The following is a 13975-nucleotide window of genomic DNA, read 5'->3' on the forward strand; positions in this document are numbered from 1 at the left end:
AAAATGGAGGCCCGCAGCCTCCTTAAAAGATTTTACTGACCGACCCGCCTCCTGAGAGCTGGTTGGTCGCCTGCCCCTCCGACCCGCCTCCGTTAAAACCGGAAGTGGGCGGGTTGGAGGTGGGTTGAGGTCGGATTTTACGATTTTTACCTTCCCACCTGCCCCCAACCCACCCGTTCGTGGGGTTAAAGTTTACCCCCTGGTGTCAATTTGGCTCTTGCCTGAGTCAGACGTTTGTGAGATCAAGCTCCACTCCAGGACTTCCGCAAGTATGCCCGAATGCCAGGCTGAAAGTTCAGTGCAGTACTGCGGGAGTGCTGCATTGTAGGAGGTGGCATCCTTTGGATAAAATATTAAACTGAGGCCCCGTCTGCCTGATCAGGTAGTTGTTAAAAATTTCACGGTGCTATAAAAGAAAAGCAGGGAGTATCCTGAATTCCTGGGCAAAACTGAACATTCATCTCATTTTCTGTTTGTAGGACCATGAGTTTGTCTACATGACAACAATAACTGCAAAAAGTAATTCATTGGTTCAGAAGCAATTTGTGCCATCTTACGGACAAGAACATAGGAAATAGGAGCAGGAGGTGGCTGTACGGCCCCTCGAGCCTGCTCTGCCATTCAATAAGGTCATGGCTGATCTTCGACCTCAACTCCACTTTTCCACCTGATCCTCATATCCCTTGATTCCCTTAGTGTCCAAAAACCTATCGATCTCTGTCTTGAATATACTCAATGGCTGAGCATCCACAGCCCTCTGGGATAGAGAATTCCAAACATTCACAACCGTCTGGGTGGAGAAATTTTTCCTCATTGGGTCCTAAATGGCTGACCCCTTATCTTGAATCTATGACCCCTAGTTCTAGTCTGTCCGGCCAGGGGAAACAGCCTCTCTGCATCTACCCTGTCAAGCCCTCTCAGAATTTTATACGTTGCAATGAGATCACCTCTTATTCTTCTAAACTCCAGAGAGTATAGGCCCATTTTACTCAATCTCTCTTCATAGGACAACCCCCTCATCCCAGGAATCAATCTAGTGAACCTTTGTTGCACCCTCTCTAAGGCAAGTATATCCTTCTTTAGGTAAGGAGACCAAAACTGCACACAGTACTCCAGGTGTGATAAAGCACAAAATAACTGCAACTTCAATGTTAAACGGTTCTATTGGGGTTTAATCAGGGTAGAAAGACTGGGTACAGAATAATGGAGGAACTGAGAAAGAACACTGAGCAGGAGAGGGAGCAATGGGACGAGACAGAAAGAGAAAGAAAGAATATTTTTTTTATTCGTTCATGGGATGTGGGTATCGCTGGCAAGGCCAGTATTTATTGCCCATCCCTAATTGCCCTTGAGAAGTAGCCATGATGTGGAGATGCCGGTGATGGACTGGGGTGGACAAATGTAAGGAGTCGTACAACACCAGGTTATAGTCCAACAGCTTTATTTGAAATCACAAGCTTTCGGAGCTTTGCTCCTTCGTCAGGTCACCTGACGAAGGAGCAAAGCTCCGAAAGCTTGTGATTTCAAATAAAGCTGTTGGACTATAACCTGGTGTTGGGCGACTCCTTACATTTGCCCTTGAGAAGGTTGTGAAGTGCTTAGGGATGTCGTAAGGTCATGAAAGGTGCTATATAAATGCAAGTTTTCCTTTCTTACCGTAGCCTCGTGGCTGGAGACAATAGAGAATGGTAGCCTAGTGGTTGTGGTCACTGGACAAGCAACCCAGAGGCCAGGAATTCAAATCCCACCTTGGCAAGTCGTGAAATTGAATTCAATAAATCTGGTAATTTGTTGGCTGGCACCAGATAAAGTGACCATGAAACCCCACTGGTTCACTCAGGAACACATTACATAGAATTACATAGAATATACAGCTCAGAAACAGGCCAACTGGTCCATGCCGGTGTTAATGCTCCATGCGAGCCTCTTCCCAGCCCTCTCAACATAACCTTCTATTCCTTTCTCCCTCATGTGTCCACCGAGCTTCCCCTTAAATGCAGGCCGCGCACTTCCTCAAAGTAGAAAAGCAGGTGGAATGGATTGGCAATGCTGTCACCCGCTGACCAGGCATTCAATTCGAACCCTTCCTCGCCCTGGCTGTTGTGGCTGTCGCTCCTAGTAGGCGACTGCAAATATCAGATGCTCACTGATCTATTGGGTCGCTCAAAAAGAAACATTATCTTTAAAATAGGTTTACAATCTGCATCGCTCTAGCGAGATTACAACAGTGACTGCACTTCAAAAGTGCTTCATTGGCCTTGAAGATGTGGAGATGCCGGTGATGGACTGGGGTGGACAAATGTAAGGAGTCTTACAACACCAGGTTATAGTCCAACAGCTTTGGACTATAACCTGGTGTTGTAAGACTCCTTACATTTGGCTGTGAAGAGCTTTGGGACGTCCTGAAGGCCGTGAAAGGAACTATAGAAACACAAGTTCTTTCTTTTACCTCACCAGCTGGGGTAGGCGTCAAGTCAACGAGAGCGCAGAGGGTCTGGGGAAATTAGTTTGGCACAGAGAACTGTGGGATGCATTGTGTCTGGCGGCGGCAGGCTGGGTGAAATGGCCAAGGGGCCCACAGTCGCTCAGGGTCGACATCCCAGGCCCAGCAGTCAGGGGGGCAGGGGAAGCAAGGAGAATTACCTTTAAAGAAAAAATTCCAAGCTCCTAACCACCGAGCTGGTTTTACAGTACTGTCACTGATAACTGACATTCTTTCTTCTGTTCAAGCACTCTCTGTCGGCTACAGATATATTTCAAGAGAAAATATACCAACAATCCCTTCAGGGAGCAAGCTGTAAGTTATTCACTTAGGTGTAAAATGTTTATTCATTTTAACTGTACACGTTAGTGCTGCTAATAGCCTTCCTTCTGCACAGACGCTGAATAATAAAACTCCTCTACTTTCCCCTCTTGTCCATTCATTCTGCGTAACCTTGCCTGATTTCTCATTTAGATTTCTTATCTGAATTTTTCAGGATTATATATTCTCTTTTAAAAAAAAACCTGCAGTCGCCCCGAGGCAAGACCGTTGTTTGGTTAACAACATTGGTATTCAGAGTGCATTCCACGCTAGATAATCAGGGTAAAAAGCTTGTTCGCAGTGTGCCATTGTATTAAAGTATCAGGTGGGAATAGGCCAGTAAATGGCTTTGTCGCACCGCTGTGTTGAGAATGATTTATCAAATTTACCAGCTGGTTGTAAACTACTGAACCACACTGGGGGCATGTGATAGAGGAGCGAATGCCACGTTTTCCATCCTCAGTGATGGTGAGATTATTCAGGCTGCTCACAATGCGGTCTCCTCTCCATTAGGGAAACCAAACGTAGACTGGGTGATCGCTTTGCTGAACATCTCTGCTCAGTCCGCAAGCGTGATCCTGACCTGCCGGTCGCTTGTCATTTTAATTCCCCATCCCAATCCCACTCTGACCTCTCTGTCCTCGGCCTCTTACACTGTTCTAATGAAGCTCAACAGAAGCTCGAGGAACAGCACCTCATCTTTCGATTAGGCACTTTTGGACTCAATATTGATTTCAATAACTTCAGGTCATAACCATTGCTCCCATTTTTTTTTCGGACAGCAGGTGCTGGTAATGGTTCTGATTTTGCCATTTACAGCTCCTCTAGACCCATCTTTTGTTACTTTACTTTTTTTTTATTCGTTCATGGGATGTGGGCATCGCTGGCAAGGCCAGCATTTATTGCCCATCCCTAATTGCCCCTTGAGAAGGTGGTGGTGAGCCGCCTTCTTGAACCGCTGCAGTCCGTGTGGTGACGGTTCTCCCACAGTGCTGGGAGGGAGTTCCAGGATTTTAACCCAGCGACGATGAAGGAACGGCGATATATTTCCAAGTCGGGATGGTGTGTGACTTGGAGGGGAACGTGCAGGTGGTGTTGTTCCCATGTGCCTGCTGCCCTTGTCCTTCCAGGTGGTAGAGGTCCCGGGTTTGGGAGGTCCTGTCGAAGAAGCCTTGGCGAGTTGCTACAGTGCATCCTGTGGATGGTACACACTGCAGCCTCAGTGCGCCGGTGGTGGAGGGAGTGAATGTTTAGGGTAGTGGATGGGGTGCCAATCAAGCAGGCTGCTTTGTCCTGGATGGTGTCGAGCTTCTTGAGTGTTGTTGGAGCTGCACTCATCCAGGCAAGTGAGAGTATTCCATCACACTCCTGACTTGTGCCTTGTAGATGGTGGAAAGGCTTTGGGGAGTCAGGAAGTGAGTCACTCGTCCAGAATACCGAGCCTCTGGCCTGCTTTTGTAGCCATAGTATTTATGTGGCTGGTCCAGTTAAGCTTCTGGTCAATGGTGACCCCCAGGATGTTGATGGTGGGGGATTCGGCAATGGTAATGCCGTTGAATGTCAAGGGGAGGTGGTTAGACTCTCTCTTGTTGGAGATGGTCATTGTCTGGCCCTTGTCTGGCGCGAATGTCCCATTACCACCCTTCTTGCCTTGTACCATCATTCCTTTTGTCATTTAATCACTCCTGCCCCCCATTCTAGCAGAGACCTTCCCTTTTTATTTCCTTCCTCCCCTCCCCTTCCCCTGGCTCTGTACTTGCTTAAAAACTGTTTAATCATCAACATTTTCCAGTTCTGACGAAGGGTCATCGACCAAAAACTTTTTAACTCTGTTTCTCTCTCCATAGATGCTGCCTGACATGCTGACTATTTCCAGCATTTTCTGTTTATATTTCAGATTTCCAGCATCTGCAGTATTTTGCTTTTGATTATTCAGGCCATGGTGGGCAGGTTGGTAAGATGGGATTTTGTAATGACTTCCTATCAGGCCTTATTCTGCACCCGTCCACGAAACCTAGCGGAAAAAAAAATATTAACCTGCAGATTGGAAAGCAAACCCCATTGCAGGCAAGCAATCTGCGTCCTGTCCGTCAATGCCCTCGATTATAAAACTCTCATCCTTGTGTTCAAATCTTTCCGTGGCCTCGCCCCTCCTTATCTCTGTAACCTCCTCCAGCCCTGCAATCCTACGACATCTCTGCAATCCTCCAATTCTGGCCTCTCAGAATCATGGAATGATAAGATAATTACAGCACAGAAGGAGGCCATTCGGCCCATCGAGCCCATGCCAGCTCTTTGTAAGAGCAATCCACTTAGTCCCATTCCCCCGCTTTTTCCCCGTAGCCCTGCAGTGTTTTTCCCTTCAAGTATTTATCCAATTCCTTTTTGAAAGCCACGATTGAATCTGCTTCCACCACCCTTTCAGGCAGTGCATTCCAGATCATAACTACTCGCTGCGTCAAAAAGTTTTTCCTCATGTCGCCTTTGGTTCTTTTGCCAAACACCTTAAATCTGTGTCCTCTGGTTCTCAACCCTTCACACCAATGGGAACAGTTTTTCTTTATTTACTTTATCTAAACCCTTCATGATTTTGAACACTTTTATCAAATCTCCTCTCAAACTTCTCTGCTCTAAGGAAAATAATCCCAGCTTCTCCAGTCTCTCCACATAACTGAAACACTTCACAGCCGAGATCATTAGAGCTCCAATGGATTGTCCCAACTACCGACAACAAACCAAACTTCAAGGCTGAGTTGGTAAAGCCAGCACGTGACTATGATCAGGTAGAAGGTCCAGGGTTTCATTCTCTGTCTGTGCTGATTGCGCATCTCCGATTTTAATCGCTCCACCATTGGCGGCCGTGCCTTCAGCTGCCTGGGCCCTAAGCTCTGGAATTCTCACCCTAAATCTCTCCGCCTCTCTACCTCTCTCTCCTCCTTTAAGATGGTCCTTAAAGCCTACCTCTTTGACCAAGCTTTTGGTCACCTGTCCTAATGTCTCTTTATGTGGCTCGGTGTCAAATTGTGTTTGATAATCACTCATATGAAGCGCCTTGGGACGTTTTACTACATTAAAGGCGCTATATAAATGCGAGTTGTTGTTGTTGTTGTTGTTGTTGTTGTTGTTGTTGTTCTTTGATGTGTGCCCGTTAACTAGAGATTGGCGTGAGGTTTTCAATCGGGTGCTGAATACCTGAGGCACCGACCGGACACATTAACACGGCTAAAAGCAGCAATCAATGTCTGTCACGTCGACCAGGGAGCGACCAATGGGGTCAATGCAATTTCCTTCAATCTCTTGTGTCAGCCGTGGCTCAGTGGGTAGCACTCTCTGAGTCAGAAGGTCGTGGGTTCAAGTCCCACTCCATAGACTTGAGCAGGCTGACACTCCCGGTGCAGTACTGAGGGAGTGCTGCACCGTGGGAGGTGCCGTCTTTCGGATGAGTCATAAATCTGAGGCCCCCTCTGCCCTCTCAGGTGGATGTAAAAGATCCGGTGGCACCATTCGAAGCAGAGTAAGGGGACTTCTCCCCAGTGTGCTGCCCAATATTTATCCCTTAACCAATATCACAAAAGCAGATTAGCTGGTCATTGCTGTTTGTGGAACCCTGCTGTGCGCAAAATGGCTGCCACATTTCCTACATTACAACAGTGACTACATTTCAAAAGCACTTCTTTGGCATTGGGACGTCGTGAGGTCATGAAAGGTGCTGATACAGTATGAAGAAGGGTGGGAGGCGACTCATGTGGAGCATAAACACCGGCATACACCAGTTGGGCCGAATGGCCTGTTTCTGTGCTCTAAATTCTATGTAATATAAATGCAAGATCTTTCTTTTCCTCTTGTTTTATTTCCATTTCTTCTTCTCAGTCTCTTTCTCTTTTCCTCTCTGCATCTTTCACCACATTACATTCGTATCTGTGTGTTCTGCGTCTTGCCGTGCTGACGACCAACCTACGCTTGTGTCATTATCGCAATCATAATCATAGAATCATTAGGTGACCTAATAGATGTCTTTAAAATCATGAAAGGGTTTGATAGGGCAGACATAGAGAAGATGTTTCCACTTGTGGGGGAGTCCAAAACTAGGGGTCACAAATATAAGATAGTCACTAATAAATCCAATAAGGAGTTCAGGAGGAATTTCTTTACCCAGAGAGTGGAGACAATGTAGAACTTGCTACCACAGGGACTAGTTGAGGTGAATAGCACAGATGAATTTAAAGGGAAACTAGATAAGTACATGAGGGAGAAAGGAATAGAAAGATGTGCTGATAGGGTGAGATGAGGTGGGGTGAGGGTGGGAGGAGGCTCGTGTGGAGTATAAACACCAGCATAGACCAGTTGGGCTGAATGGCCTATTTCTGTGCTGTAAATTCTATGCAATTTTATGCAATAAAGAACATAAGGTGGCCATTCGGCCCATCGTGCCTGTGCCAGCTCTGTGAGAGAGCTACCAATTAGTACCACTCCCCTGCTCTTTCCCCATTTCTATTAGTTTTGGGTTCTCTTTTTACTGTGTCCTTTCTTTTTATTAATATTAATTTTGAAGTTGCCAATTTTCTTCCCTTCTTGTCCTCTCCCAAAGGCTTTACAGATGATCTGGACTCTGGTGCTCCCTTTAAGTGCCATTCTTGCCCGGTCACGGAATCACCCCTCGTGATTTTCCGCTGGGTGTGGTTATGAGGTTGCCAGTTGGCCACCGGCGTTTCACCTAGCCGTCACGCCCGAGGGTAGATAACGAGTGCTGGCAGACCGTTCAACCATGGGGGGCATTATCGCAGCTGAACCAGATGCGTTCGCCTTCCAGCTGGATCTGTTGCCTTGCGATCAGGAGTGGGAAACGTTGGCTGATGTTTTTCTACATCCTCCCTCCCCCAGGCCTAGGAGAGCTAAAGCATGTTCTGCTGCTCTCGGTGCAGAAGTCGGCTACAACAGCAGAGGCTGAAGTTTAAAAGGGAGGGAATGCAGCTGTGTGGGTTTAGTTAGAAGTCGAGACCCAGTTAGTGAGGCCCAGTGAAAATCTGGATGTCTGGAGTGTCCTTTACATTACAGAGTGCCACCGACAGTGAGAGCCTAATGCTTCCGTTCTCAATGACACTGTCCTCAAATAAACTACCTTTAAATTAAGGAAGAACTTACATTTATATAACACCTTTCACAACCTCAGGATATCCCAAAGCATTTTACAGCCAATGAAGTGTAGTCGATGCTGTAATGAAGGGAAACATAGCAGCCAATTTGTACACAGCAAGATCCCGCAAACAGCAATGTGATAATGACCAGATAATCTGTTTTGATGATGTTGGTTGAGGAATAAATATTGGCCAGGACACCGGGGAGAACTCACCTGCTCTTCTTTGAAATAATGCCATGGGATCTTTTACATTCACCCAACAGGGCATACAGGTCCTCAGTTTAACATTTCATCTGAAAGACGGCACCTCCAACAGTGCAGCACTCCCTCAGTACTACACTGGGAATATCAGCCTGGATTGTCTGCTCAAGTGTCTAGAATGGGGCTTGAAACCTTCAGCCTTCTGACTCAGAGGTGAGAGTGCTACCAACTGAGCCACTTTTAACATTGATAAAGGGAAGTTATGGAGAATCTACACAGACACAGGGGGACCAAGGGATATGGGGATAGGGCAGGAAAGTGGAGTTGAGGTAGAAGAGCAGCCATGATCTTATTGAATGGCGGAGCAGGTTCGAGGGGCTGTGTGGCCTACTCCTGCTCCTATTTCTTATGTTCTTATGAACATCTTTGGAACCGAAGGACAAAAAGTGAAGGCAAGGGATAAGAAGAGGGAAAGAAACAGATAGGAGATTCAAGACGAAAGGACGGGAAAACATAATGACAAAATCCAGAGCCTTACCAAGATTGTACCACATGTCACGGATTGCTGCCCCGATGATTCCTCTCATGTCTCCATATCTGTAGAATGTAGGGGTATAACTGTTAGACGGTGTGCTCTGAGAAGGACTCTGGACTTAAATGCATAACAATTTCTTCTGTGTGATTAAGTCCTGGACCCTTGGTTGCAGTGTGTTATCAGTTAGATATCTCCAACCATGCTTCTTCCCCCTCATCAGCACTTTGATTGTAATCAGGATCCTGTTGACTTTGTTCTGCCCAATTTCCTCCAGTTGAAGATGCAAGGAGTGACCACCTGGCCCCCCCCCCACCCCATCACCATTTGAAATTACAAGTGAAGTTCCAGTAGTACTTCAGATCAGCCGAGGTGCTGTCGTGAACCATCCTTGCTTTATGTATCTTCACTTTCTGCCCCTGCTCCAAAGTTAGGCCTGTTTGAGGCTGGAGGCCCCTCATTAATCGGTAAAAGGGAGTGAAAGTGGAGGCCTGAAGGCACGATGAAAACCTAGATCTACAATGCCATTGGTTCTCCAGGGTTCCATTCCCCCTCACCTCCCCGCTCTATATATCACGTTGCCCACCCGCAGTGGTACAGCGACATGTCTGCCCTCAATAGCGCTCCTGTAAGATAACTTAAAAAGAGGATGTTTGATTCACCAACAATAATGTAAATTCGGAAGGAACGACCCAAAGGTAAACAGCTACAGTAGGAACCATAATTTCTGGTCTTCATACATCTGTATCTAAAGGTTTTGAACCGCAGTGATTTTTATTTGAACAATGGGAAGATTTCAGAGCATCACCACAGCAGTGCAGCTCATTCCATCAACATCAAAAGCAACAACCTGTACTTATTTTGGGGAGATGTCCTTTTGATGTGTATGGTACTTGCATATTGTTAACTCAACACTAGATGGCCCCCTGGTGGGAGTAAGCACTTTGTAGCAATGACACTCCAATGTCTTCCCTTGTATTACTTTGTTATTCTTTGATGGAATATTCCAGAGAGACTGGAAATAAAAGCAGCTAGTTATTGCCACACCAATTTGAGTGTTTATTCGGACGTAACGCCTTTAACGTAGCGAATTATCCCAATGCTCTTCACAAAGTGGGGATCAGACCCGAGCAGAACTTGGGAGAAGTTTGTAAGAGAGGTGACTGAAGGTGCCGTCAAAGAGTAGGGGTTGAGGAGAATCTTAAAGGGGTGGGAAAGCTTTGGCAAGGCGGGGAGGGGGGGGGGGGGTGTTAGGAAGAGAATTCCAGAGCGTAGGGGCATGATGTTGCAGGCTCTGTAAGCGATGATGGAGTGGGGGAGGGAAGTCAGGGTGTTCAGTAGACTAGAGTTGGGAAACCAGAGAGTACATGCTGGCATATAGGCCCTTAATAACATTGGGCTCACAGTCAATATTCTGGAATTTGTAACGATCTACTCTGATGGGTGTGTCGATCTCCGTGGCAATGGCTTAACTGATTCCTGTGAATCCTCTCTGGTGCCTGACTGTTTCCAAAGTCTGCCATTTACCATGCACCCTTGGGAGTTCCTGAGCCTTGGCTCTGCCAATCTGCACCTGAGCTCTCTGGAGGTAAAAAGGTTCCACCCCTACGAGGAAAGGGTGTGTACTCTGTACAAGAGGTAGGTACTGTAAAACGTTAATCAATGCCCACAGTGGTTTCCTGGACTAGTTTCGATTGCCTCAGGGAGCGGGAGAGGAATTTTCCAGGTTTCCCCTCCCTCCCCCCAACAATTGGCCTGGGTTTTTATCTTTTTTTTTTGCCTCTCTCAGGAGATCCCATGGGTGGAGTGGGGGAGTGAATATATTGTGATGCACAAGGTATCACAGTTGTGTGGGACGGGCTGGATGGACCAGAGGGTCTTTCCCGGTCTGTCATTGTTCGTATGCTCACAGCAGGCAAACAGAATCTACAGATGACGATCTTTCAATAGCCCGGTTTGCTGACTCTCAAAACATGGTGGTATGTTTCAGATATCCAGCTGAACAAAAAAAAATAAATGTCTAATAGGGTGATCTGGGTTGTCACTCTGCCATTAATACAAGAGAAACCTTACTTCGATGACACTCGGCTATGTCATCCGTTCAGAGGTTTGGAATGAACAAAGCATCCAAACGAGAGAAAACTGACGACTCCTTCCAATCTTCCTTGCAAATAGTAAATGGGTTTGTTTCTTTAAAATGTTAGGAACAGCAGTAATGAGTTTCAAAATGACTCAGACAGAGTGGAATGATGGGCTCTTTTCTCTGACAGAGGACATGCTGGCGTGTTTTGTATGATAAAACATACTGTCCTTTCAGTGAATCTAGATTCAAATCCAATCCAGATGGAGAAGGTCTCTTCAGCCTCTTTGTTGCGGGATCCTAAAATAAAATGAGTTCTGACAGTCTCAATCCAATTACAGCAGGCACAACTCCACAGCACAAAAAGGGCCCCTACGTTAGCCATTAATTGACACTAACTCAAAAATCAATGACAAAGAATATGAAAATTGGCAATGTCCCACTGTGTCTGCACTGAACATCATTTCCAGTACGACTGAGATTGAAGGACTATTGTGGAGGAGTGGGAGAGCTCTGCATTGTTCTTGAATTATGTTGCAATCGACCTTGGAGAATTTGATGCAAAGTTAAAATGCTCTTCAATTTTCCCACACGATCGCTGTCTCTCAGACCGTGATCCAGGCACAAAGACGCATCCAAGGGCTCGTTCTTATGCATCATGAACGTTGTGGGGTTTAAATCCTGAATGAGATCAGATTTTAAAACTGTGCCCTATAATTTATATGTAAGATCATGACAACACATAAAGTGAGACAAGGTCAACCAATCTAGCCCGCTCCTTGCATACACCACATACAATCTACCCTATTAACATAACCACCTGTCCTAATATCTCCTTATGTGGCTCAGTGTCAAATTTTGTTTGATAACCGCTCCCGTGAAGCGCCTTGAGATGTTTTTACTACATTAAAGGCGCTATATAAATGCAAGTTGTTGATGTTATTAAGGACTACTGCACTCATTTAATCTCCTGAGGGAGACCATCATGGAGCCCCCAACTCACTTAGCTTCCTGAGGAGAGGTTTCTGCTAAGGCTCTACACACCCTCAAAGATAAATAAAGCTAAGCTGAGACTTCATACACGGACAACGTAAAGTCACAATGAAGCATCTCACTTGCATATGATGGCCGTGCGCTTGGCATTCGAAAAGTTCTCCAGTTGCAAAGATTCCTGGGTAAGGAAGGCCACTGTGAGGTGAAAGTAATTGTTCCAAAGCTGTTGTGGGGAGAAAAAAAAACCCAAAAATGATTGAAATGTTACAAAACAAGAGCACTATTATCAGTGAGATATGCCAGGCTAACAGTTACCTGGTATCTGAATTTATCCTGTTGACTCCACATATTTAAGAAGACACTGCTCTTGTCAAGAAACTGCTTTACGTCACATTCATACAAGGCCATTGGCAGCCACTTTGTGCTGAATTCAAGTGTCAGGAATTTAAGTGATGAGCAAAGGTTGAGGAGGTTTGGGGTAAAAAGGAAACTTTGATGTGATCTAGTTGAAGTTTTCAAGATTATGAAGAGGATTGACAGAGCTGGTCCAGGCACATTGTTCACAGGGAACACAAATTGGAATTAGAAGAAGGAAGACCAAATTATTCAGAATTTTTTCATCCATGGTGCAACTGATTTTTGGAAAAGCTATGGAAGTGGATGGCATAAATGGGTTAAAGAGACAATTAGATGCATTTCAGGAGAGGGAAAGGGCTGAGGGAAATGGTGAGGAAATGGGTAGTTAGGGATTAAGGTTTATCAAAAAGGGATGGGCTGGTTGGATCTAATGGCATTTTTTCCTAGTCTTAAAAAGGTAATTTCACCTCAGTGGGGACATTTTCAAGGCAGACAGTTCTTGGGAGTGCTTACGCAGAAAAGTCTGCTATAAAACTGGCCCACTGGTTAGTGAGGATGATTTGTGATGGCTGATGCTATATCTGTTTGAGTGAAAGTATCTGTTGCTTGGTCCAGTTTTCTTATTTATTTGTAGAAACAATAAAAGAAAATAATCTGATCTGTAACTCCGTCAAGTCACTGGGTCACTAACTGTGTCGTAGTACTCTCCTCTACTTAATAATCCGATAAATCGACTTGCCGAAAGATTAAACACTGGCTATTCTGTGTTCAATGCAGTCCAGTCTTTCTCTCACTACTGGCCGTAAGGCTCCCTCCACAAAATGAGGTGGAGCGATCTCAGCCATGTTCCCAGTGCGTGCGGGCCCATAGCACAAAAATGCCCCTATATTATCAATAATTGGCACTAAACTTTCAATCTGACTGAAAGAGGCCACAGGATGGGTTGGGAAGTGGGTAAAAGGTCCAGCGGTTCTGAGCTTGAAGCTGAAACCTATTGTTGAGGCAGAGTAAACGGAGCTTTGCTCAGCATCTAACCGTGTTACCCCTGCCGTGGGAACACTTGCTGCAAACACCGGGTGCCAGCAGTGCAAAGTGTTCTACTTTCCTGCATTAACGATGATTAGCATAAAAATTCACACAAACACACAGTAAAAAAGAAAATATGACTTGTAAGCAATTTGCCAGACAACACTGCCTCTTTAATTACTGGGCAGTGATCCAAACTCGCTGACAGGGCTGTTCTGGGCAACCCTGGTGTCATGTGTGCACTCCCTCTCCCTCCTCCTGTGAAGCTATTTGTTCCATGAGAACATACCTGGAGCTCAAAACTCAAGCTGTTCAAAAACATTTTATTCAGCGTCTCTGCATATTGGTTGATGGCCCGTAGAAAAACCCTGAAGAGGAAAGAACGAACAATTCATTATCAAAAACATCCTCGACAACAGAAAACTCACGATGTACATCAGAGGCATGAAAAGGAAAAAGAAAGGTTTATGTTTCACGTAGAGGTGCAAAAAGCAATCAAAAAGGCTAATGCAATGTTGGCCTTTATCTCAAGAGGATTGGAATACAAAGAGGAGGAAGTAATGCTTCAGTTGTACAGAGACTTGGTCAGACCTCATCTGAAGCACTGAATTCAGTTCTGGGCACCATACCTCAGGAAGGATATACCGGCCTTAGGGGAGATACAGTGCACATTCACCAGAATGATACCAGGGCTTAAAGGGTTAAATTATAAGGCCAGGTTGTATAAACTTGGTTTGCACTCCCATGAGCATAGGCGGTTGAGGGGTGATCTAATCAAGGTGTTTGAAATGATAAAGGGATTTGATAGGGTGGATAGAGAGAAACTATTTCCTTCGGTGGGGGATT

The 13975-nt window shown here is 45.6% G+C and overlaps 1 protein-coding gene across 2 annotated transcripts in view; it reads right to left on the reverse strand.

The window, feature by feature from the left end:
* The window catches only part of LOC137316523 (dedicator of cytokinesis protein 2-like), a 1021473-nt gene that overhangs the window by 230170 nt on the left and 777328 nt on the right, over positions 1-13975 (reverse strand). For both annotated transcript variants that reach the window (XM_067980505.1, XM_067980471.1), the window contains exons 30-32: positions 13419-13497; positions 11869-11969; positions 8680-8738 (exon numbers count right to left, since the gene is read on the reverse strand). In XM_067980505.1, coding sequence (XP_067836606.1) covers positions 8680-8738; positions 11869-11969; positions 13419-13497 — 239 coding nt within the window. The remainder of the gene's footprint in view (positions 1-8679; positions 8739-11868; positions 11970-13418; positions 13498-13975) is intronic.

Source organism: Heptranchias perlo, chromosome 1, assembly GCF_035084215.1.
Source record: "Heptranchias perlo isolate sHepPer1 chromosome 1, sHepPer1.hap1, whole genome shotgun sequence".
NCBI classification, from domain to species: domain Eukaryota; kingdom Metazoa; phylum Chordata; class Chondrichthyes; order Hexanchiformes; family Hexanchidae; genus Heptranchias; species Heptranchias perlo.